The 27,151-nt window shown below is 47.4% G+C and overlaps 1 protein-coding gene across 1 annotated transcript in view; it reads right to left on the reverse strand.

Moving 5' to 3' along the window:
• Positions 1 to 1,714: 1,714 nt before the first annotated feature.
• Positions 1,715 to 27,151, reverse strand: part of LOC146064828 (cytochrome P450 2C5-like) — a 50,333-nt gene continuing 24,896 nt past the window's right edge. The window contains exons 4-9 of the mRNA XM_083178732.1: positions 23,389 to 23,549; positions 14,135 to 14,311; positions 11,261 to 11,402; positions 4,727 to 4,911; positions 2,872 to 3,013; positions 1,715 to 1,893 (exon numbers count right to left, since the gene is read on the reverse strand). Of these exons, the coding sequence (XP_083034858.1) occupies positions 1,715 to 1,893; positions 2,872 to 3,013; positions 4,727 to 4,911; positions 11,261 to 11,402; positions 14,135 to 14,311; positions 23,389 to 23,549 (986 nt within the window). The remainder of the gene's footprint in view (positions 1,894 to 2,871; positions 3,014 to 4,726; positions 4,912 to 11,260; positions 11,403 to 14,134; positions 14,312 to 23,388; positions 23,550 to 27,151) is intronic.

The following is a 27,151-nucleotide window of genomic DNA, read 5'->3' on the forward strand; positions in this document are numbered from 1 at the left end:
CCATCTAGCCACTTTCAGTTGTTCTGGCTGTGTGTAATACCGGCACCGGTGTTTTATGTGAATTTTTTTCTACAATAAAAGAAAAACTTTTTGGTGAATGAAATTGGAGTGACAGACGTTTTTGTAAAGAAACCTTAATGCGAGTACCATCTTCTTTTCACACGTAAGGGCCAAGAAAGCATTATAGAACGATTCCTTGAAAAGAAACCTTTATATATGGGGTATTAACCCTTTCCATGTAAGCAGAGTGTAAGCATTCTGAATACCCCATAGATGCACGAGGTGACCCCATAACGAAGATCCATTAACATCACATTTTGAGTATAGAAGAAGTATCCAGTCTTTACGGTCCGGCAGGATTTTCATATTTACAGAGACTGTGTGTGTACAGGACTTCTACACCATATTTGTTTTTATTTTTATTTGCATGTAATCATACGGAACTACCTGTGGAAAAGAAGTTGTCCAAGATCAACACCGGGTAAAATACATCCAATTCAAATTTGTCTGGTGATAAATACCCACAGTAGAGCGCTACCCTCCTAAACTTCTTTTTGTGTATATCTATTGTGTTGACCAGGTTGATAACTCCTGGTTAAGGAGGTTAGCCGCACTTTTAATTGCGCATTAGAAATTCAAACCTTTTTACCTTTATATTCCGGAGTCCAAACCTGACCTGACCGATGGCGGAGGAAGGCTGAAGGAGCGATGCAGCGTAATGGTAAGTGATGGGGGGGCGGGGTGCTGGCAGGCACGGATGTCGTGCAGGGGGGGTGCGGACGCTAATGTAGGGCGCTGTGCCACTGGGGGCCCGGACTGTAGGTCAATCCCGGGCCCCAACAATTCTAGTGGCGGCCATGCCTTCAGTGAAAGTTGTGAAACAAAGAAAAAATAAAGGTGATCAGAAGGCGCTTGGTGGAGATTTACAGTACCATTCAAATATTGAATGTCCAGATGGTTTTTGATTTTTTTTTAAACCGTAAATTTATTTAGAATAAAAAATATTCATTCAAAATATACAAGTTCATGCAGGCAGGGAGGGAATACACTTCCAGTATTGATTTACTGTATACAGTATGTTGGGAGGAATAATCTTTCCAGATAACACAAATTTTCTCTTAACCTGAACTTGTTAATATTCCACAAAACACCGGCACAAGCTACATTGGGCCCAATTCAGGCCTGATCGCTGCTGAGGGAATTTGCACAGTAACCGGTTTTCAGCGAACTGTGCATGTATATTTGCCCCAATGCGCGTGCGCAATGCCTGCTAGCGAAGACATCCTGTTACTAGGAAACCGCAGGTGGGCCAGAAAAACAAACGCTAGGTGTGCCCCAGCCTGTTAGGGGAGATTGTGTGACATCAGCTCCAGGGCGGATATGCCTGTTTTCTGCGCTGCCATCGAGTAAGTTCCTGGCTACTCCTAGCTTGCGATGACTGGTGCTCAGTGGAAAAATCATTCGACGGTCAGCAGCTTGTGACAATAATGTGAACACTTTTGCTTGGCTGTGAAGTCTACTCAAACCATACACATCCATCCGCAAGGTGGAATTCCCCACAACAATTTAATTTCAACGTATTTAAATCCAAATTGAATACTAAACTCAAAAATATGAAAATCAGATGCTGTAATTTAAGTTAAAATGCTAAAATTCTATACAAATATGACATACACTGTACAGTAATTGTAATCAATATGTCTGAAAACAAGTTCTAATTGCGAGGTATAGCACAGATCTCATGAGGTTTGGGGACACTAATAGCGCCCACTGTAGGGGTGAGGTCCAGCAGTGCTCCGGCAGGGGCCTGGAAAGTGAAGTTCTGCAGCAGCGACGTGAAGAACAGGAACAGCTCCATATTGGCCAGGTTTTCCCCAGTGCAGCTTCTTTTACCTGCGACACACACAATAGGAAATACAGTATAAATGCTAGAGGTTGTTTTTCACATTACATTTATAATTGTTTTTATTTCTGCTATTCTGTTTTATGTCTGACCAACATAAAGTTATCCAACTATTTCCAAACTGTTTTTACTTATTAATGAGCATATCATAGGCGTGCACAGAGGGACTCCCTAATGCACACGCCAACACCACGCCCCCTCCTTTATCATGGAAACTGCTGTCACTCACATCATGGGTCAGAGCATGATGTTGCCGGTTCCCAGACTGTGGCCACACACCCCGCCGTGTCATGCCCACCAGCAGGCCCGCCCACACTGTCTCTCCCCTGTTGTGTGCCGGCACTGCACTGCCTGAGGAGGGTGGAGGACTGCAGCTGCTTCTGTGTGCTCCTCCAATTAGGAGGAAATGCCCAGTGGTGGCTCGACCAAGCAGTCCCCAACTTATAGTTTAACTAAAGTAAGTGTATTAGACTGCTAGCTAGGCTAGCCCAACCTGCAGCCTGGGTCACTCTGACTGTGTGAACAGTGCAGTCACTACTGCAACAGGGGATACACACAGACTGGTCATGACCGGTCTGTGTGTGTCCACCACTGCAGTAGTAGTGACTAAACTGTCTGCACAGCTACTGGTCACTGGACATGTGTGGGCAGGTGGGAATCAGTGGTGGTGAGAAACTCCAGGTGCACGTGGTGGTGGGGGTAAATGCCAGGTGCAACTGGTGGTGGGGGGAGTGGCCATGAGGGTGGTGCACAATGAGATGTTTGCCATTCTTTGAATTTACGGTTGTTATAGCCATCATCATTGGAAAGGTAATGTATTCATAAAGGCATTGAAGTTTAAGGTCAGTAAATCTTAACATTGCACGTTTCTGAACCAAACTTTACTCCTAACCAAGGACCAGTCAAGTAACATTTACAGGTGTTCCTGTCTGTTATTAAAATTATAGTTTGATCAGAACTATTATTACCCATTGAGAATGGTATGAAGGCCTCATTCTTCTTGAAATGTCCTTCTGGGGTGAGAAAATTTTCTGGGTAAAACTGGTCTGGTTTCTCAAAGTAGGCGCCATCGTGCAGAGCAGAGGTCAGTATTGGCATCACAGTAGTCCCCTGGGGGGGGGGGAAGAATGGTAATTTACAAAGTATACATATAAACAAATTAAAAACTGAAATCTTATTGGATAGAGTCAATGTCTGGGCACACCTTGCTCTTTGAACCCAGGCAGGGGAACTTTAAGAGAGGAGGCAGGTGCAATCTCCTTAAAAATGGCCCCCATCTCCCTGCCGGCAGCAGAACTGCGTAGTGCTGTAGAGTCTGAGCTCCACAGTGCTCAGACTCTAATTTCCATGGGCAGATCTTTGGAAAAAAGGGGGCATTTTCAGAGGCATGCACAGTGCTCTCCTAGCCACTGGGCAGTCACTGGCACCCTCCCTCCCCTTCCCTGCAGAGCAGAGGTGATCTCCTGTTCAGAGTCGAGGATCACCCCTAGGCAACGAGATTGTTGAGATTGTCAACAGTTATGGAGATATCTGGATGGTAACTGTTCTTTGCTGGTGGGAATATAATTTATTGCGTTTTGGAAATATTAAGTTTGAGGTGGCGAGAAGACATCAAAGATGAGATGGCAGAGTGACATTAATAGACTTGGCCCACTGGTGGCAGCTCTGGGGTAGATAGATTTGAGTATCGCCCGCATACAAGTGATACTGAAATCCGAAAGAGCTGATTAGTTTGCCAAGAGATGAGATATAGATTGAGAAAAGCAGAGGACCTAAGACTGAGCCCTGCGGAACTACGACTGACAGAGGTAGTGAAGAGGAAGTGGTATCCGAGAAGCAAACAGTGAAAGAGCGATCAGATAAGTAAGATGAGAACCAGGAAAGGGCTGTATCATTAAGACCTAGGGAGTGCAGTGTTTGTATGAGAAGGTGTGATAAACAGTGTCAAACACAGCAGAAAGATCTAGAAGAATAAATAGTGAGTAATGGCCTTTAGACTTAGCAGTGACCAGATCACTCACCAATTTATTCAGTGCTGTCTCTGTGGAGTGTTGGGAACGAAAGCCTGACTGAAGTTGATCTAATAGGGTGTGAGAGTTAAGAAAGTGTGTGAGTTGAGAATAGATGAGTCTCTCGAGTAGATTGGAGAGGCATTGGAGTTGAGATATAGGACGGTAGTTAGAGAGAGAGTTAGAGTCAGAATTTTTTTTTTTTTTTAGAATGGGAGTAATCACTGCATGTTTGAACAGAAAAGGGAAAGTACAAATAGCAAGAGAGATATTGCAGATTTTAGTTAAGGTTGGGATAAGCACAGGAATTAGTTTTTTTTTTATTGACTTGTGCAGGTATAGGATCAAGAGGAGAGGTAGTGGAGTAGGATAATAAGAAGATTGTGGATAATTGAGGAGAAAGTGCCAGAGGGATCAGGTGGGAAGGAAAGTGGGTTAGAGGCTGCGGAAGAGCATACCATTTCATCTCGGATGTTATCAATCTTGTCCTTAAAAGTAGGAGGCAAGTTCTTGTGCAATTATGGTAGCCGGTGGGTTAGGGTACAGAAGAGACTAAAATGTGTTAAAAAGTCGCTTAAGGTTGGTGGCAGGAGAAGAGATTGGAAATATATTTTTTTTTAACAGTGTCCAAAGCATTGCAGTAGGAGTGGTGGATAGTCTTATCACTCAGATTACCAGATTTACACCATTGGCGTCCTACTTTATGTGACTGATTAAACACACACACACACACACAATCATCTATTTTTATGAATACTGATGTGGACATCAGCAACCTAAGCTTACAATATGCTTTAACAAATATGAGACTGACCTTAGGAATGAAATATCCTCTGAATGTGACATCCTGAGTTGTTGCATGTGGAATATTATTGGGTGCAATGTCACCAAACCGCTGAATTTCATGGATGACGGCATCGGTGTACGGCATTTGCTTCCTGTGCTCTGTCTGTGGCGGAGCTGCTCCTAACACTCTTTCTATTTCATTTTGCACTTTTTCTGTCAATTAAATGAGATGATAAATTGCAATCTCATATTTACAGCCTAGAACCACAAGGAGTCTTGCAGATTTGCACAAGTGCAATGGGGGAGGGCAATCATAGTCTTTCATTTAGAATACAAGCTTTATTCAAAAACATCAAAAACACAAATGAATGTGAGGAGGGGCAGCTCTATGGACACTGCACTGCTGGTCCCCTTCTCCCCCCTCCTCTAAATTGGTGATGCCGGTCTCGTGCCCTGTCTCTGTCACTGGATCCGTGGCTCTCTCCTTCCTGCCCCGCTGGGTGGCCTAGCATCTTCAAGCTGCAGCTGTATCCCCAGACTTTGCCGGGTGGCCTGGATCACCTGTCTCCTCCCGCTGCCGCTGCCTCTAAAGACCTTGGAAGGTTTGAAAAGTGTTCAAGCCCACAAACAGCCACTGTACTCCCCATTGCTATCACTCTCCCAGCAGGACCGCTTATACTCTACCCATGACCCCGCTGTCACTCTCCTTGTCTCTGTGTCTCCGCTGTCACTGCCCCTTCATTCCTGCTGTCACTGCCCCTGTGGGATGCTGTCAGTGTCCCTCCATACTCACTGTCACTATCACTGTCCTTGCTATGACTTTCCCTGCCTCCCTGTTGTCGCTATCCTTGTCCCTGTGTCCCTGCTGTCAATGTACCCACTGTTCTTCTTGTACCTGGGTCCCCCCTCTCCATGATTTTTGGCTCATACTGTGTGGCATAATGTTAATTTTTTGCTCATTATGTGTGGCATAACATGAATTTTGACTCATTCTGTGTGTCATAACATGAATTTTGGCTTATACTGTGTTGCATAACATGACTTTTGGCTCAATACATATGGCATAATGTGAATTGTGGCTCATACTATATGGCATAAAATGAGTTTAGGCTCATACTGTGTGTGGCATAATGTGAATTGTGCACATTCTGTGTGGCATAATGTGAATTTGGGCTCATATTGTGTGACATACAGTATTGTGAATGTTGGCTCATACTTTGTGGCATTATATGAATTTTGACTCATTCCGGGGTCTACTATTGTGTTGTATAATGTTTATAAAGGGTAAATGGTGTGGTACACTACAGCTAAGGACACACCCCTTTTGAGTAGCCACACTCATTTTCCCAGAGTGTGAAGGCCTTGAGAAAGCTGTTTAGTGAAACACGTGTAGGAAGATTGTTTACTGGAATATGTATTAGCATTATTTAACCCATTGTAGTGATCAGTCAAAATGGCAGTACTGCATACCTATTAAGGGTGCAGGCAGATTTGGGGAGACGGTTAGGTAGTAGCATTATAGAAAACAAACTGCACCTATAGAGTCAGGTTACCTGTTTAAAATAGCCTGCTAAGAAAATTATTGTTATATTAACCTAAATAAGATTTGACTATAGTGAATATTTCCAGCTAGCTAACCACCACCAGGTGGCAGCTGAGTACTGTTGAATCACATCTGATTCATACAAACAAATTCACATTAATAATCACCATATATTCAGGAGCTGAAATCTCCCCAATCTGAATATCACTAGACATTCAAGCCAAATGCAATATTGTGCAAGGAGTGAAAGGTGTACAGGCAGCTGATGTTAATATACCTGGTGGTATCCCAGTTCAATGCAGCGATATGAAGCAGATGGTGGCCAACCATGGCATTATCAAACTCATAGAAGGTACTCCAGAGAGGGTTCTAATCAGCAATGGCCTAATCAGAGATCTGCTATACAGTACCTCAAATCCATGGATAAAGCTATATAGCCCAAGAAGGCAGTACCCCAGAGCAAAGTGTTGGAAATAACAGTTAGCCAAGATGCAAATAAAGAAGGTAGACCAGTGTCTAGGGACATCCCAACTGTATTCAGACAGCAAATTCTTCAAGAGCCACCTCATTAGAGCTCACCTACAGTCAGAGCCAGATTAAGGTCTAAATGGGCCTGGAGCTGAAAATGATCAAGGGCCTATTATGCGCAATAATGTGGGAGGCGTGACCAGTGTTCTGGTTGGGCGGTCTGCTCATGGGTGTGTCTTTATTTGTGTAAATGCTTTCAACTAATTATATATGCCTGGAAAAGGTAGGGGGCTGGCATAAGAAAAATGCATGGAGATATATTGGCAGGTGCCCTCCAAAGGTACACCCGCAGGATGCCGATACTTGCGGGGTGAGGCGGCACTCCAGTCATAAAAAAAATACTGAAAGCCGAAACTTGGTAGACAACATTTCAGCACCTTTTATGTGGTCACCTAAAGTTACCACACCATATACCCCTTATACGAATCATGTAACACAATAGTAACCCCCTTTATACTGTACTTGACTCTTACATATTATGACATATGGAATGAGCCAAAATTCACACCGATTGAGCCAAAATTCACACTATGGCAAACAGATTGAGTCAAAATTCACGTTATGCCACACAGATTAAGGCAAAATTCACATTTTGCCACATGGATTGAGCCAAAATGCACACTATACCAGGCATGTCCAAACAGTGGCCCTCCTGCTGTTGTGAAACTACACGTCCCAGCATGCCTTGACATAGTTTTAGCATTCCCTAATAGCAAAACTGTGGAAATGCATGGTGGGAATTGTAGTTTCACAACAGCTGGAGGGCCATAGTTTGGACATGCCTGCACTATACCAAACAGATTGAGCAAAAATGCACAATATGCTCCATAAACAGGGGCATTTGGCACGCATTAATAATTGACACCATAATGCCCATTACATGTTAAGCCACACACCATAATGTCCATTAGGTATTATGCCAAACACCATAATGCCTATTAAAAATGATGCTACATAAGTGTTGCTTACCTACATGTTCATTGCCAGGGGTTCGATGCTCATTGCCAGGGGTTCCATGCTCGTTGCCATGTGGGATTACATGCTCATTGCCATGGGGGAATACATGCTCGCGGTAACTGGGGGACAGCCACCGTGGGGCAGAAATGACAGCCATTGACAGCAGGGCCAGATTAAAGCAGGGGCAAAAGGGGTCAGTACCCATGGGCCCCCTCTAGCTAGGGGCCCCCTGTGGTTGGCATGTATTTTTAACAAAAACATTATTATTATTTTTTAGCTAAAGGTTTTGTGCATGGGAGTGGGGTAGTGCTGCAGCTTCACCTATCTGCCAATGTGACATTGATTAATGGTGCTGAGCATCGGGAGCCAAGGAACACTGACTGCACAAGTGTGCAGTGCATTACTGGGAGTTGACTAAGTCCCATGACACTTTGCACAAGAAGGCAGAGGCTGAGAGGTTTATGCTGAGCTCTGATTGGTGGACGTCATTACATGCTTCTCAGGCCTATGGAGGACAGCAGCAGCAGCCTAGTCATGGGAGGGTTTTTAATCAGAGGCACTGACACTGTGAGGTCTCCTACAGTCCTACAGAGTAAGCAGTCACCCATTGACCAAGTTTATACTGTCTTTACTCTGTGTTTTGACAGTATAATATTATCTCATGCAATTTGTGGCCAGTAATGACAAGTGCAAGGGGGTCCCCCTGTCTAAAGTTCCCCGGGCCCCCCGAAGGCTTAATCTGGCACTGATTGACAGCCGGGCAGAGAGCAGGGGGCTGCCCGGCTGTATTCAGAGCACTGCATGTCCCGGCTATTTGAAATAATACCCCTTTCACACCAGAAAATGCAGGGACTTACCCGGGAATATGATCCCAGGATCATGCAAGAACATTCTCGGACTGGCCCCTTTTACACCAGCCTAATCCCTGCATTTTCTGGTGTGAGGGGGAGAGAAAACCACTGCCGCCCCCTTTAAACAAACAGCTATATCTTCGGAACCAACTGACCCATTTAAATGTAGGCTTCGAATGATTTTGGTCCCGTGAAACTGGGCCGTTTGGTTCCAGAGAATTCTGACCTCAAACAACATGAACAGCCATGAAATTACATTTTAGAAATGAAAAAAAAAATTGGTTTACCCACAATATCTCTAGAACCAATGAACCCATATGGACCAGGTATCAGATTGAAGGCCCAGCGATTTGGGTTCGACTGAGATCAACCTCGAGCTTCTGTAATGCCGGAGTTGGAACTGACAGCCGTTGGAACCGGGTGGAGGTCGGAATTAGCGGGTCCCATGTTATCCTATGGGGACAACGTTCCAGATTTGCCTGGCGGTATCTCCGGTAACCGGGGGGCTAGCGACACGGGGCTGGGCTCGTTGGAAAGCCATGACCCTCAGCTACAAAATGGGCCTATTTGGAGAGTGGGCCTGGAGCTGTAGCTCCATCAGGCCCATTGTTAATCCGGCCCTGCCTACAGTAGACGACCTACTAAAGTTATGCATAACAGGTCTGAACATGGCTGTCCATGCCTCTGTGGTCACTGGCCACACCCCTTAATCACGGGACCTTATTTTTTCATGCCCCATTTCGATACTGCCAGAACATTTATGGCCTGTGGGAGGAAACCAGAGCACCAACAGGAATCGATGAATACATTGGGAGGACATCCAAGGCCATCTTAAAAATGTAAGTAATTAATGAATGAATTGTAATCATAGGCGTGCGCACGGGGGGTGCCAGGGGTGCACAGGCACCTCCTAATGACCGGCACCCCCCCGCACGAACGCAGCACTGTCCTCCCCTGCCAGCAGCAGTGTGGAGCTGCCCGGCGGCTGCCTGTCGCCGGAAGCAGTTTCCGGCGCCAGGACCTGCATCTATGCGCTCCGGCCCCACAGCCAGCGGATCCTTAAGCAGGGAGACGGGGGTCACCTGCGGCAGCGCTCCTCACTACGAGTCCTCCTCCCCGCTTACTAACCAGGAGCACCATCTGACACGGGGGTCACCTGCAGGCTGCAGCAACGCTCCCTCCTCATCAGCCAAGTTCCTTCCCCCGGCGCCCCCTCCCCTCATCTGCCTGGCAGCAGCAGCTTTGTCCCCAGCCCACACACTGCTGCAGTGGCAGCTAGCTCTCGCCTTCCTCCACAGGCTCCAGGCTGCTCTGTCATTTATACATGACACTGCATATATACTCTAGCACAATGGGGCATTATATGTGTATGTAACTACAGGGGGCATTAAGTATGTGGCACTACAGGGCCATTATATGTGTGGCACTATGGGGGCAGTATGTATGTGGCACTATTGGGGATTGTGTGTGGCACTACAGGGGCATTATGCATGTGGCACTATGCGGGGCATAATGTATGTAGAACTCAGGGGGGCATTATATGTGGGTAACGAGCATGTAATCCCCCCCAGACAATGAGCATTTATCCCCTTGCCCCTTGGGCAACAGGCATGTAGTTCCTATGGCAATGAGCATGCAACCCCCCCCCCCCATGTGAAGGGGCATGTAACCCCCTGGCATGGAGCATGTAAACCCTGGCATCGAACATGTAACTCCTGACAACGAGCATGTAGGTAAGCGCACTTATATGGCATAATAAGTAATGGGCATTATGGTGTGTGTCATAATATGTAATGTATACACTTATACACCATATAAGTGTGGTGTAATGGGTAATTTGGTGTGTGGCATACTGTGTAATGGGCATTGCTGTGTGTGGAATAATGTGTAATGAGCATTACAGCTTATGGTATAATGTGTAATAGGCAATTCGGTGTGGGCGTAATATGTCATGGGCATTATGGTGTGGGATGTAATAGGTAATTGGCATAACAGTGTGTGGCTTAATATGTAATTGGTATTATGGTACCTTTATGTGGCCTAATATGTAATTGGCATTATGGTGTGAAGCAAAATTGGCATAACAGTGTGAGGCGTAACATGTAATGGACATCACAGTGTGGGGCGCAACGTGTAATGGGCATTACAATGTGTGGTATAATGTGTAAGGCATATGGTATACTATGTAATGGCTGTGTGATGTGCAATAGGCATTATGGTGTAAATTTTTGGCGCATGCCTTTGGCGCGCACTGTCGCTATTGTCAAGTCCTGGCATAATGTGTAATGGCATTATGGTGTGTGGCATTATATGTAATGGCCATTACAGTGTGCGGAATTATGTGTAATGGTCATTATACTTAAAATTTTTGCAGCACTCCTTAGGTGCACACTGTCCCTGTTTATAGTATATGAGGGGGGGGGGGAATGATTCACTCTAAAGTGCATATACATAAATAAGTCACCTATTTATTTTGCATTTATGCCCATTAGGTCGTGATGGACACGCCCAGTAGGCGGCGATGGACACGCCCCTCCAATGGTGCACCCCCTAAAAAAATGGGCTGCGCACGCCTATGATTGTAATCACTGTACTGTCATACTGCATTATGCTTTACTATGGACAAGGGACTCTGTAGTGTATTTCCCAACATGATTGCATATATCCTATATATATTCCTTACTTTGGATGTCTGGGTATTTCATCATAAACAGGAGGCCCCATCTCAGTGTGGTGGAGGTGGTCTCCATCCCTGCCCCAAACAGATTGTTGACCACTACAACCAGGTTGTCATTGTGGTAATACAGAGTGGATTCTGGCTTCCCCTGTGCAATATGAATACATTTACAATTATGCAACAAGTGGCTATGGTGTAACATTATTTAACATTAAAATAGCAACGATGTAGAGAGCTGTGGCAGGCCAAGGTAATTTTTGGGGGGGCAGGAGGCCTGCCCATGCCCATTTATGCAAACTGCTGTGCAAAATAATATATTTGGGGGGCACTATCATACCCCCCAGCCAGTGGCAAATCCGGACGGGGCAGGATCAGTGTGATCTCTCCCTCCCTACAACTCCTTCCCAAGCACAGGCAAAATAAGGGGGAGGGGTTTGGTGGAAAGTGCATTTTTTAATAAATAAACATTTTGAAAATAATTTTTAACCTTAAAAATGCAACAACAACAAAAAAAAGCTTTGATGGAGCCTGACATATTTGTGGGCTTCCGGCTGAAAACAGGGCGGGCATCAGTCGCCTGCCCCCGTAACTCCACGTCACGCCACAATTTACATGGTAACGCTCATGAAACTCTGGGCATTCCCATTTCTGAACGTCTCACTGACCCCCTTCCCATCCCATCCCCCACCCCTGTGCAAGCATTACACTGACCGTGCAGGTTGGCGAGGGTGCTCGCACAGAAGTTCTGCACATGTGCATATGACTATATGTGCTAGCGCAGAACTTCACTATCAGTAATTAGAGGGCCCGTATATGTACATTGGGATGCTAATCAGATGCACAAGCAGCATCTGTTGACTAAAATAATACAGCTCCTGCCTATATTCTGTATGTAATTGAGGCTGTATTTGCAGAGAAAAGTTCAGATACAGCATTTCCTAGCCAAACAGTGTAACATTATATGTTATGCAACTAGAGTCGCATACACTGATATCTGACGCCTATATTTTGGGGGTTATTCTTGTTGTTTCTCTCATAGACGAATACGCACCCTTGCAAGTCAACCAGAACCCGCCTTGCGAATGGTGGTACGCCGGCCCACTGTTCGCACAAAGAATTCATTCGCACAGCCTGCGATTGGATGTTTTAGATAAACATCCATTCGCATGCCATGGGGAACCTCCCACATCTTTTGATGGTCACCAACCATCGAAAGATGTGGTGCATGCACGCATATTTAAAGTGACTCTCAGGTCACTTATATATGCATGCACTTTCCGGAGAAAATGAGCGGGCAGCTGACATTCAGTGATGTCAGCTGCCCGCCGATGGCGCCCATGTCACCCACTGATTTTATCAGAGACCATCTCTGGTCGCTGATGAAAACGGGACACTGAGCAATATATTGCTCAGCGATCATATTGCTCAGTGTGTACGGAGCTTAAGTATGTCTGACTTTATAGAGAGGTTTTGTGGGAGACTTGCTAACTCAGCTCCCATTACTTCCTGGCCAAAGTGTCAACCAATCAGCTGCACTTTATCTTTCTCCAAGACTTGAACAATCCCTAGAAAAGAAAAATCCTGAAGCTTGCAGCTTACCAATCAGCTGTGTCGGGACCATGCCGAATCCCAACCCCCCTCCCCCTAACTCCCCGCCGCCAAACCCTTGCTTTAACATGCAAGATATCATTCTCGTAGGGCAGCGAATGAACCTGAATAAGGGCCAATTTTTAAACATGAAAGAGACTTGTGATGTTGTTTTAGAAATAGGTCTTCTATAGATAATCAATCATACTTGCTTACATTTGAAAACCAGTTTCAGGGAGATTCGTTGGTATTAGAATTTTGAACCGCGTCCCACTTAGAGGGGAGGTGTCATGCTCCACCCACAGGGCGTGTCTAGGTCCATATATGGAGAGATTGTGAAAATAGATTGTGAACGTGTAAGAGCTACTATACTTGGCAAAGTGCTGGGAAATGGTGCTGATGATTCAACATAAATGTTTCTACAGTATCTCTTATTCCTTTTCCCCCAAAATATGTAACAGTGTAATGTGGGCTAGGTGACATGAGGGAGATTGCTAGACTAATGAGGGAGAGAGGGAGATTGCTGCTATATCAGGGAGTCCCCTTCAGAATGCAGGAGGGGAGGTAACTATGATGTAACATGATGTAACAGTGTAATGTGGGCTTGGTGACATGAGGGAGATTGCTAGACTAATGAGGGAGAGAGGGAGATTGCTGCTATGTCAGGGAGTCTCCTGCAGAATGCAGGAGGGGAGGTAACTATGATGTAACAGTGTAATGTGGGCTAGGTGACAGGAGGGAGATTGCTAGACTAATCAGGGAGAGAGGGAGATTGCTGCTATTTCAGAGAGTCTCCTGCAGAATGCAGGAGGGGAGGTAACTATGATGTAACAGTGTAATGTGGGCTAGGTGACATGAGGGAGATTGCTAGCCTAATGAGGGAGAGAGAGGGAGATTGCTGCTATTTCAGGGAGTCTCCTGCAGAATTCCAGGAGGGGAGGTAACTATGATGTAACAGTGTAATGTGGGCTAGGTGACATGAGAGAGATTGCTAGACTAATGAGGGAGAGAGGGAGATTTCTGCTATGTCAGGGAGTCTCCTGCAGAATGCAGGAGGGGAGGTTACTATGATGTAACAGTGTAATGTGGGCTAGGTGACATGAGGGAGATTGCTAGACAAATGAGGGAGAGAGGGAGATTGCTGTTATTTCAGAGAGTCTCCTGTAGAATGCAGGAGGGGAGGTAACTATGTAATAAATAGAAAACATACATTAGGGGACTTCAATGGAGCCCCATAAAATTTACATACATGTATACTTATATTAATGCTAAATGCAAGGATGTTATTGTTACCTCCAGCTGCTTAGCCAGGAACACATCGATCAGATTCCTCTGGTCGTTCACATCAAATTCTTCCTTCTGTTTTGTAAACGTTTCTCTTATAAAGCTCAGAATCCTTCTAGAGTTTTCAATCATTGTTCTGTGGACACCCGGCAGCCATTCCATCAGCTTTGGAAAACTGTTGTACAGCTTTAAAAGAAGAAAGTAGTTTGAACTACAGTGCTTTTCTACCCAAAGGCATCGGAATGGGAAGGTGGGGGAGGGAACAAGGGGGAGGGTCCTTCAACTGCCTCCAGGGCTCTCCGCCACTCTGCATGCATCTGCAGCCCCTACAGTCTGTGGGTATTTGCTGTGGGCGGCCACTTCTCTGGGACCAGCCATGCACCATACTCATCTCCCGCGCTATATGTTCCCAACCTCCTCCTCCTAAGCTTACAATCCATCCTTTATCTTCTCCCCCCTTGGACCCAAACACCCCCACCCCCTACACTAATATGTAGATAGAGATAGCTATATAATTATAGCTGTATCTCTGTCATCAGGAAGGTGGTGTAGCAGCAGTCAGAGATTTAGGGAATCAAATGAAATCAGGGCCGCCGACAGGGGGGTGCCGTGTGTATAGCTGTCCCAGGCCCCAGCCTCTGGAGGGGCCCGGGTAGCTGCCCCCAGCGGCACAGATCACCCGCACCCGTACCCCACCTCCGGGCCTCCCCAACCCGGCAGATCCCATCCAGACATACACAGTGCAGCCTGCAGAGCGCCGAGCCTAGGACACAGAGGGGCTCGGCGCTCTGCACGCTGCACTGAGCAGTGTGCACTCCGGACCGTGAAGAAATTTGGTAAGTAATGGGGGTGGGGGGCAGGCGTGTGTGCGGGCGGGGGGTGCTGTGCCGCTGGGGGCCCGGACTGGAGGTCAGTCCTGGGCCCCAACATTTCTAGTGGCGGGCCTGAATGAAATTATACCATGTCCAGTCTAAAACGTTGTGAATCCCTGTTCATACCATATAAAGTCTAACATTGTGATCTACACAAAAAATATCAATTGAAATAAGACTTTTGCTATAAACATATCACTGACACTCTAAACTGCCCTTTAACAACAACACTATACTGTATGTTCCTGCCTATGCTAATCTGCTATCCAAGCTATTTAATGCTTATTCAGTATCTCTTATATATTTGGCTACATCTGTCACTCAAAGTGTGTCTGGAGCTGTAACGCTGACTCACATGACTGACTCACATGACAGAGAACCAGCCCAGTGAGCCCACAGACAGTGCCAGACACCCTCTGCCTCTCCATGTTACACAGCAAAGACACAGCTACTCACCAGACACACCAGGTGAGCGCCCCACACCTCCATACCTCCCAACATGACCCTCTCCAGGAGGGACAGAATGCTCTGTTTGTGGACTTCCATCTTAATTTATGATTGTCATCACCTGTTTTAAACAGGGTAATGGATAAGACAGGTGTTTAAGCACAGGTGATGGTAATCCATAAATTAAGAAGAAAGTCCAGAAACAGAGCAATGTGTCCCTCCTGGAGAGGGTCATGTTGGGTATGCACCTCCCCCACCCCCCTTCCCCCCCTCCCCCCCCATTCACGGCATCCCCACGATTAAATGGCACATGCAAAACACTGACATGGCTATGGTCGACAATGAAAAAGATTAATTTTTCACTTTTTCAATGTTTTCATATTCTTTCTCATGTGTCGACATGGACACCAATGAAGTGCCACACTTATGTCAACATTTACATGTGTTGACCTTTCTGTGTTGATTTTTTCTTGTGGCGATTCGCGGCATCCTTCGCGACCCCCCTCCCGCGATTTGCAGCACCCCCCCCCGCAATTCGCGGCACCCCCGGTGACTCCCGCGATTCGTGGCCCCACCCCGTGACACCCCCCTCCTGCGATTCGCGGCACCCCGCGCCCCCCCTCCCACGATTCGCGCCAACCCCCCCGGGCCCCCCCTCTCGCGGTTCACGGTGCCTCCCACGACCCCCCCTACCGCGATTCCCCACCCCTGACCCCCCCTCCTGTCATTGCGGCAACCCCCCGCAGCCGCGACCCACCCTCCCGCGATTCACTGCAACCCCCCGCGCCCCCCTCCCACGATTCGCGGCACCCACACCCCCCGCGACCCCCCCTCCCGCAATTCACGGACACCCCTCACCTCCTCCCTCCCCCCCCCCCACGCGCGATTCATGTCAACCCCAGGATTAAATGGCACATGCAAAACACTGGCACGGCTATGGTCGACAATGAAAAAGGTTGACATGAGTTTTTGAAGATTTATTTTTCTTTTTTTGAATCTCTTATATATTTGGCTACATCTGTCACTCAAAGTGTGTCTGACCCTCTAACGCTGGGTGGAGCCTCTGACTCACATGACAGAGAACCAGCCCAGTGAGCCCACAGTCATAGGAGGGACACCTTGCTCTGCTCCTGCACTTTCCTTTTAATGTATGATTGCCATCACCTGTGTTGAAGCACCTTTCCTATCAATTAACCTGTTCAACACAGATGGAGGTAATCATACATTAGGAAGAAAGTCCAACGGCAGAGCATTGTGTCCCTCCTGGCATAGGTCATGTTGGGAGGTATGCACAGTGTCAGACACCCTCTGCCTCCCCATGTTACCCAGCAAAGACACAGCTACTCACCAGACACACCAGGTGAGCGCCCCCCGCCGCCCCCCCTCCCGTGATTTGCGGGGCCCCTCCCACGATTCGCGCGCTCCCCCGCCCCGCAAACCCCTCCTACCGCAATTCGCGGCAACCCCAGCCCCCACGACCCCCCCTCCGGCGATTCGGGGCACCCCACCCCCCACGTCCCACCCCTCCCGCAATTCGCAGCACCCACCCCTGCGACCCCCCCTCCCCCAATTCATGGCACACCACCCCCCCTCCCGTGGACACCCCCCACCACCCCCCAGTCGCTGCGATTTACAGCATCCCCAGGATCAAATGGCACATGCAAAACACTGACACGGCTATGGTCGACGATGAAAAAGGTTGACATGAGTTTTTGAAGATTTATGTTTCATTTTAAGAATGTTTTCATATTCATTCTCATGTGTCGACATGGTTACCAATGAAGTGCCACACTTATGTCAACATTTACATGTGTTGACCTTTCTGTGTTGATTTTTTCTTGTGGCAATTTGCGGCACCCCAGCGGCCCCCTCCCGTGATTCGCGGTACCCCCCCCCCCACGCGACCCCCCTCCCGCAATTCGCATCACCCACCCCCCACGACCCCCCCTCCCGCAATTTGCGGCACCCCCCGCGACCCCCCCACCCCGCGCAATTCGCAGACACCCCCCACCTCCCTCCCCCCCCCCATTCACGGCAACCCCACGATTAAATGGCACATGCAAAACACTGACATGGCTATGGTCGACAATGAAAAAGGTTGACATGAGTTTTTGAAGATTTATTTTTCACTTTTTGAATGTTTTCATATTCATTCTCATGTGTCGACATGGACACCAATGAAGTGCCACACTTATGTCACACTTATGTCAACACTCTGTAACCGCTTTTTAATTAAACAAAACAATGCACACCCCCTTCCACATCATATGCTCTCTATTTAACACATTTCACCTATAACTCAAGTCAGTGCTCGAAGTGGGCCGGTATACAACGGTATGTCATACCGGCACTTCACTTCGAACACTATTTTTTTTTTTTTTTTTGGACAGCAGTCTCCACAGTGCTCCTGCAGGGGTCCCCACCCGGCGGCTACAGAGCACAGCCAGAAAGTGATTGTGCGGGTGTGGCACCCCAGCCAGGGGTATCCGTTATAGCAGGGACAGCCGACAGGTGCCAACGACCCAAGGGGTTAATCCCCGGCGGAGGGCGCGAAGAGATGTCCCCAGGCTGATTGACAGTGCAGGGGGACGTATAGAGAGAGAAGGGGAGATGCTAGGAGGTCAGGGGGGTCCCGGACGAGAAGGAGAGAGAGGGCAGCGTGGCGAGCGAGAGGAGAAGAGTGCCAGGCGGGTGCACGCTTACCCGCAGCAGCCCTCCGAGTCCTCACAGGGACGGAGTCGGGTGCGCAGGAGTACTGGAGAAGCAGCCGGCGGGGACAGAGCCGGCTGGGCCACGTGACTGGAGAGGAGCCGAGAGAAGGACACCGCCGCCACCCTGGAGAGAGAGAGGACCCCAGACTGGACTGCCAGGGAACCGGAGGGGCGACTGAGTGCGGCAACGCTGCGGCGCCCGCACTAGTGCGCCCTCCAGCGGATCAGAGGACAGCGCTGCCAGCACTGAACAGCCAGCTACCAGACATCGCGGAGAGGAAAGTGACGGGCAGGAGCCTGCAACAGGAGCAGACACCAGGTACCCTTCCCCAACCAAAACCCCTGCCCATTCTCCACAAACCCACCAATGCTGCCCCACAAATCGCTGGACACGTGCTATAGGAGCACCTTTATTATTAACCCCTCTGGGCGCCCACAGTAGGGACCCCTCTGTGGTATACAGGAGCAATAGGTTCTACCATTTTCCCCCAGAGCCCACAGAGACAGCTGCCAGAGCCCGGCCTGCAGCCTCAGAAGCCAGAGGACAACAGGTAGTGTAGTGGTCTCAGTGTGTCTTGACATGTGGTGTGGTGGGATGGATATATGTATGGAAACAGTGAGTGTATGTATGTTTGAGTGAGAGCAGCAGTGTGTGCAGCATGTATGAGGGCGGCAGTGTGTGCAGCATGTATGAGGGCGGCAGTGTGTGCAGTATGTATGAGGGCAGCAGTGTGTAGTATGTAGGAGGGCGGCAGTGTGTGCAGCATGTATGAGGGCGGCAGTGTGTGCAGCATGTATGAGGGCGGCAGTGTGTGCAGCATGTAGGAGGGCGGCAGTGTGTGCAGTATGTATGAGGGCGGCAGTGTGTGCAGCATGTATGAGGGCGGCAGTGTGTGCAGCATGAATGAGGGCGGCAGTGTGTGCAGCATGTATGAGGGCGGCAGTGTGTGCAGCATGTATGAGGGCGGCAGTGTGTGCAGCATGTATGAGGGCGGCAGTGTGTGCAGCATGTATGAGGGCGGCCGTGTGTGCAGCATGTTTGAGGGCGGCAGTGTGGCAGTGTGTGCAGCATGTATGAGGGCGGCCGTGTGTGCAGCATGTTTGAGGGCGGCAGTGTGTGCAGCATGTATGAGGGTGGCAGTGTGTGCAGCATGTATGAGGGCGGCAGTGTGTGCAGTATGTATGAATGACAGCGTCAGTGCATGTAGTATGTATGAATGGGAGCGGCAGTGCGTGTAGTATTTGTGAATGGGAGCGGCAGTGCGTGTAGTATGTATGAATGGGAGCGGCAGTGTGTGTAGTATGTATGAATGACAGCGTCAGTGCGTGTAGTATGAATGAATGAGAGCGGTAGTGTATATAGTATGTTTAAATGGGAGCGGCAGTGCGTGTAGTATGTGTGAATGGGAGCGGCAGTGCGTGTAGTATGTATGAATGAGATGCAGATGATTAGTGCTGGGGGAGAGAGCCCGGTAGAAGGAGCAAAAAATAATGACACTGCTGATCTTATCAGGAGGTACATCTGCTCATCCACCACATGTCCACTCCTCCCGACTCCCTCCTCCTCCTCCTCCTCCTCCTCCTCCTCCTCCTCCTCCTCTCCCCCCTCCTCATCCTCCTCTCACCCACCCTCCTCATCCTCCTCTCCCCAACCCTCCCCCTCCACTTCTACATTCTTCCTCTTCTACACTTTTCCTCTCCTCTGCTTAACCTCCTCCTCAGGCCCTCTCCCCCTCCCATGCTCTCCCTTCTACTCTCCTCAGCTCCCCAACCACCTGCTCTACTCCCCTTCCTGTGCTCCTCTGCTTCCCCTCCTCCTCTCCTCTGCTTCCCTCATACTCACTCCGAGTCCCTATCCTCCGCACCCCCTTTCCCCCTCCTTTGCTCTCCCTTCTCCTCTCCTCCACTCCTCCTCCTTTCCTCAGCTCCCCCACCACCTCCTCCTCTCCTCTACTTCCCCTCCTCCTCACCCCCTTTCCTCCACACACCTTCTTTTCCGCTCCCCTTCTCCTTCACTTCCCCTCCTCACCCCCTCTCCTGCTCTCCCTTCTCCGCTCTCCTTCCTCCACCACTCCCCCACCTCCTCCTCTCCTCTGTTCCCCCTCCTCCTCATCTACTCTCCCCTCCTCCTCTCCCCCTCTTCCACTCCCCCTCCTCCATTTCCCCACCTTCTCACCACCACCTTCTCTTTCCCTCACTCTCTCTTCCCTGCTCTCTCTTCCCTGCTCTCTCTTCCCCCTCTATCTCTCTCCTCCCCACCTCTTTTACCACACTTCTCTCTCTTTCCTAGACTGCCAGGGACCCTGCGCTGGGGTACAGGAGAAGAACACCCGGTGCCAAGAAGAAAGTGCGGCGTCAGGGAACAGGAGTTGCCGGGGAGGGGGGGGGGGGTGGAGTGCAGCAGACCTGGGAACAGGAGCAGAAAAAAACTGGAGCAGATCTGGGAACAGGAGCAACTACCGTCGCTGCTGATCGTGACAGGAGGTACACAGCGCCCACTTGTACTGCTCTCCCTTCTCCGCTCCTTCTACTCCTCCTCCATACCTCCTCCCCTACCCTACCCTTCCCCCTACCTCCTCTCCCCTTCTCCTCTTCCACTACTCCTCTCCTCTGCTTAACCTCCTTCTCACCCATCACGGTGTGTGGCAAATGTATATTGGACACAACGGTGTGTGGCAAATGTATATTGGACACAACGGTGTGTGGCAAATGTATATTGGGCATCACGGTGTGTGGCAAATGTATAATGAGCAAATGCCAAACACAGTGATGCTCATTATACATTTGCCACACACCGTGATACCCAATATACATATGTGGCTGTCCCTGTCACTTTCTCTCTTTGTTCCCGCTGTCAGTCTCTCATTGCTGTCACTCTGTCTGTTTGTCCTTGCTGTCCTTGAATTTGGGCTCTCACAGTGTGGCACAATGTGCAAGGGGCACTAGTACTAGATAGTATAAGGGGTCCTACTAGTGTGGTATATAAGGGGTATGTGGTATGGTACGCTACACGTAAAGACACGCCCCCTTTTTCAGTGGCCACACCCGGCGCGCGCATAAATAAGTCCTTTATTTTTCCATACCCCCACTTTAAAATTTCCACTTCGAGCACTGACTCAAGTTGCAATACAGGCATCTGTCATACAATTCTAACCATATGTCTCACAATACAAACGTTCACAAATTAAGGGGGCGCAGCCCCTTACGACGGTGTGAAGAGCGCCCGTAGGGCGCGATGAATCACCTAGTAATGTTCATATAAGCTTAAAAAAAAAAAAAAGACAACTTTGCGGCCACTTGTGAAGCAGATACAGTATTAGCCAGTTACATGGTTAAGATGAGTAAGTAATGCTTTGATTAAGCTCAAAGACACGTGTTCCATAGTATTCAGGCTATATTGGATTGGAGGGATACAGTCTAGAATAAATACCTTGATTATGTCAGGATTATTTTTGTTTTTAGTCCACTGCCCACCCTAGATGTGCAGTCCGGACAGCCATTATGCTATGGTGCTGGTGGTTGTACATCTTCTCACCTACACAATATGGCCTCCGTCATGATTCTGCCCCAGTCCTCTCCTAGATGTCCAGCCTATAGAGATGTGCATTAGCACCTCTTATTAAATGCTGCTGCTCGCCTTTGCTCTTGTTCATTCTACTAGTTTCCAATTCATGGCACTGTCCTGCTCCAACCTATAGTTGGTTCCACATCCTATTCTACGTCTTTCACCTATATTATTCTCACAGGCCACCTATCCATTTTTCTCACTTGGCTCTCATGTCTTCTGACCTCTCCCCCACTTGTTATGTTAGTCCAATCTCTCCATGTCCTGTTTTCACCTCTGTGTTCTTCAGCCATGTTTCTTATTCTTTGATCATAATCAATCTGGTTTTGCAGTGTAAATGATTGCCGCTTTAAAAAAACCTGGAGATTTCTTACCAAATCTCTCACTTTCTGAATCTCTCATCCTATTACATTTAACCCAATATGTCTAGGCTCTCTGGGGTGTAGCACGGGTGCCTCCTATTGGTGGTTCTGGACCATATAAAATTATTTCTGGTTAAAGTGATAGGAAAAATGGGTGACAGTGACTGCCAATTATAAAACATGTCCAGGGATTTGAAAAAGTTTGAGAACCACTAAAATAAACTATACTGACATGTCACCAATTGTAGTTATCAGAAAAGGTCACATCTATTATTAAATCAAATTTCATAAAAGGACAGAGCGCTTCATCCTCTTAAAAAAATATAAATAAAATACACAGAATAAGTGTCATAGGTGTATTCTTTGTATTAATTTAAACAAAATTACAAGGGAAGCACTGCCTCCCCTGTCTCCTCTGACTGCATGTCCCTCGTAGAAGATTCATCACTACCAGACCTAACTGAAGCCATGTAAAATGAACATCAATCAACAATATCAACAGCTGTAACTGGTCAGATTTACATACATCAGTGGTGACTCAGGGCTGCAGTGAAGTCCAAAATTCAAATAGGTACTAACTGCCACACCATATATTGCCTGCCTGGGCTCACGGGCAGTGGGTGCGGCACCACTTATTTGAATTTCGGACTGTGCTGCAGCCCCACCCCAGGAATCACCATTGCTAACTGAACATGAAATGCTCGGTTCCGCTCTTACTATTGGACAGTTTTCCTATAATATCGAAGACTTCAACATGGGTGAAGGATTACATTTCAAAATAATAAGATTTTTTCAAGAGATATAAATGATGATTTAGTTGTAAATCCACCAAACAGGCTGCAGTTACTCAACCAGATCCTCACATAACTCAAACAAGTCTATTCTGATACAGATGCAGCACCTCTCAGCCAGTGGCGGGGCTCACCAGAAAGCCCCGCTGGTGAAATGGTGCTCATCTGACTGGGACGCGCGTCCCAGTTTCCGGGTGGCAGGGGATGCGAACCCTGCCCATCTCTACTTCAGGAAGATGGACAGGGTTGGGGGGGGCATGGGGGGGGTGAGGGGAGGTAGGGGCGCTCAGCGAGGACCTGCGGGGAGCTCCCCTTCCGGCGGCTGGTAGGGGCTGGTGGTTGGCAATCCGACCGCCAGCCCCCGCTGGATGAAGCACGCTCCTTCTGTAGTTTGACTACAATTCTGATACCATTGTGGAATTATTTTAATAACAATAATTTAATAAATAAGCTTTGAAGGGTGGGATTATTTGTGACAAGAGGGGAGAAATAAAAATGAAGTAATAATAACTTACCCGGACCGTAGGGCTTCCCAGTAGTCTGACATTTTCATTAACTGAACTCATGAGCTTCAGTAGGGTTGGATCATCATATTCAAATCTACGGCTGAGTAGTATGCACACAATTATATTGGCTACGGCAGCGTTCATGATGGTCAAATTATCAAAGGGCTTTCCTAGAAATGGACAAAGAAAAATACAAATTTGGTTTGGTTTTTGGTTTTGGCAAACTCACCTTCAATTGTTTTGGTTTGGTTATCTTGAAAATTTATAAAACAGATAACATCATGTCATTTGGACTTTTTTGTTCCTACAGTATTTTTAATAATTTATTTTCCAGTTTATTTTGACCACCTCACAATAATGTTTCTAAATATTGGAAAATGGCTGCAGCAGGCTGGCTGGCTAATGGAAATGGCAGAGCAGCGGAACAAACACACGGCAGTCACTTTAATAGAATATAGAGTATATCAATGAAATGGCATAGCGGTGGCAAACAGGATTACAGTTTAATAAAATATGTGCCCCATGAAATGTTTTTTATTAGTCAAAAACTAGATGTATGTAGTGGAAGACAGGTAAAGCATTGATTGATTAATCAATTGAATAAAAAAAGGAAAAATAAGAGATGTGGAACAAATTATTAAAAACAAACCAAGCTTCCAAATGTGCAATTTGATTGATTAATTCTAATTGATTAAAATTTTATTTTGATTGATGAATTTTGATTGATTTGTTATTTACATTTTCTGAACAAAAATGTGAGACAAATTATTAATAACAATAATCCTAATGTGTGGTTAGATATCTTAATTATTAAATTCTAACGCAATTGCAAAGTGATCCATGCAGCAAATCAAAGGCCTCAGGAGTCAGAGCAGTGCAAGAGATTGTGACATATGAGAAAATACGTACAAAACACAGCCTATAATGAAAAGGAAAATGGTGCCAGATGGAATTACCCATGGGTCATCTCTTATTTAGTACATTATATTAAAAGGACAGTTTAACAAATCAAGCATTCTAAATTACAGGAACTGACACATTTGTGGCACAAGTGCTTGTTGTTTTTGGCTCCCACTTAAGACCACATTTTTGTGGTTTAGGTAAACAAAGCTACCAGTTGTATTTATCTCTATGAGACTCATTTGATAGGGAGTAAGGAGTTGGCTCTTAAAAAACCATGAGTTGGGTGGATGCCTAATTTCCCACAGCGATAGGGGAATTTTGGGGGAAATTTACCAAAATGGATTCGTAAAAAATAGGTGTATTCGTAGGCAGAAATACACCTATTTTTTACACATTTGTATTTTCGGGATTTACAATCCCGAAAATACAACAATTCGTATTCCTAATGATGGGACATTCGTATTTGTATTTACAAATACGAATGTCTACACCATCGATATAATACGACAGAAATCACCATTCAAAAGAATGGTGGTTCCTGATTTATTGATAATACGGCTGCTACTTGGTGTAAAACAGGCACCAAAATACGACAGGAAAATACACCCTGATGTTCCTGTCGTATTTGGCTTTAGCCTGCATGGATCAGTCAGATCCGTGCAGGCTTTAGTGTAAAAAAAATAGAAAAATTAAATAAATAAAAAAAAAAAAACAGCGTGGGGTCCCCCCCAGAGCTGTAACCAGCACCAGGCTGAAGGAGCCGGGGCCGGTAATTAAAAATCAGGGAACCCGACAAATAGGGGTTCCCCGATTTTTAACAGCCAGCCCCAGGCTCCTGGTCCGGGGCTGGTTCCCAAAATACGGGGGACAAAATGACTAGGGGTCCCCCGTATTTTAAGAACCAGCCCCAGGCCAAACCAGCCAGCAGGGTAATGTCACAGCCGGGGGACACTTATGATATAAGGTCCCGCGGCCAAAACATTAACCCCCTGACCGGTCAGCCTGACCAGGGGCCCTGGGGGAGTGGAGACCCCCCCAATGAAGGGGTCCCCCCCCACCAGGACTTACCTGACCAGGCTGAAGCCTGGTGCTGTCCCCGCTGACCCTGGGCTGTGGTCACCGGGCTGATCTTGGTGTAAAAAATAGAATAAACTATTGTCTAATACTGGGGAACTATGAGTCCCAGCAAGCCTCCCCCGCAAGCTGGGACTTGGAGAACCACAAGTCCCAGCCTGCGGGGCATTAAAGGGCCCGCTGGGACTTGTAGTTCCACAGTATTAAAAATAGTAAAATAAAACACACTGACACACACTTAAAATAAAACTTTAATACATCCAAAGCCCTTACATACTAATACTTACCTATCTTCATCCCGTGGGTAGCAATGGTCCTGATGTCCTGGTCTACTGGTCCTGTGTCGTCTTCTGGCTCCATGTCGACCGTCGCTGTCGCGGTTGCCGTCCGGGTCTGACGAAATCCATGGTGGAAGCTGTGGAAGGAAACCATACTCACCTGTCCCAGGGCGACGTAGTCCAGGGGGTCTTTGCAAAAAAACAAACCGAGAAGCCGAACCAGACCGATCAGCTGAGCCGCACGGTACTCTGTGTACATCGTGCGGCTCCGCCCCCGAATGCCGCTATTGGCCGCCTTGCGGCCTAGCGGCTCCTGATTGGTTTGTACTTTCCCCTGACTGCTTTGTACATTCCCCTCCAGAACACGACTTTGCATACGACTGAAACAGTCGTATGCAGTCGTAGGGGAAATACCAATACGAAAAACTAGGTTTTTCATATTGGTAAATTTCCCCCTTAGTTTCAAATGAGTAAAGTTAGGTTTTAATCCCTTGATAAAAAAATTTTCTTATGAGCTTGTGTTAACACTTTGCTTCATATAATTACCATTTATATCCCTCCTCCATATAGTAATGAGATCTTACATAAATTGGATTTTTGATAGCCCAATCCCCAGCCACCCCTGTCACTTGAATGAGAGATTAAAAAATGTGGTACTTGTGTAGTTTCACGGCGCCTGAGTCTCCTTGCGGGGCTCGCTTCGCTCGCCTATGCTTCGGGCTCGGTGGCTCGCTACGCTTGCCACGCTATCTAAAATCAACTCCATGCCACCATGGATAGTGGGGGTATGAACTATCCACGTTGGCATGGAGTTAAACTACACAAGTACCAAAAATGTTACTGACTCCATTCTTGACCGCTGAAGAAAATACTCTACATCTCCTTTTCCTCCCTTCCTACTCTGTTCACTAAATTGGTTGCAGGAATTGGGTTGGCTAATGTTTGAAGGATTTCTGATTATTTGCGCTGCCTCAGCCTGCCTGTCAGGTTACGGTGCCCTGCAGGCTTCACAGGGATTCGGTGGGGGTGGAGATACATGGACTCGGTGGGGTGGAGCTACATGGCCATGGTTGGGCGGAGCTACACAGACTTAATGGTGGGTGGAGCTACACAGAACTGGCCTGATTCCACAACAAGAGGGAGAGAAGCGGCTGGGCAGCACAGACTAAAGATTTCAGTTGTTTGTGGTGTGTGAGATAGAGTATGTGTGCGTAAGTATCTACAGGGAGGGGCACAGCTGGCTTTGCACTGCTGCCATATTAGAATTTGTGTCTGCATTAATAAACTAAACTAGTGTGCGGCACATGTAAATCAGCCAAGGGTGTTGAATTAGGATACGGTCAGGCTTAGGCTGCAGGGAGGGTGGGTAAGTTTGCAGAGAAGTTTAAGGTTAGGGAGTGCGTGAAGAGTGCAGGCCACAAAAGGAGTGAGCGCATCAGTGTGAAAGATCGCAGGCCATGGGGTGAGGGAGCGCTTCTGTTGATAGAGCGCAGACCGCAGGATGAGAGAGTGCATCG

This window comes from Crinia signifera, chromosome 3 (genome assembly GCF_055691185.1).
Source record: "Crinia signifera chromosome 3, ASM5569118v1, whole genome shotgun sequence".
Classification (NCBI taxonomy): Eukaryota; Metazoa; Chordata; class Amphibia; order Anura; family Myobatrachidae; genus Crinia; species Crinia signifera.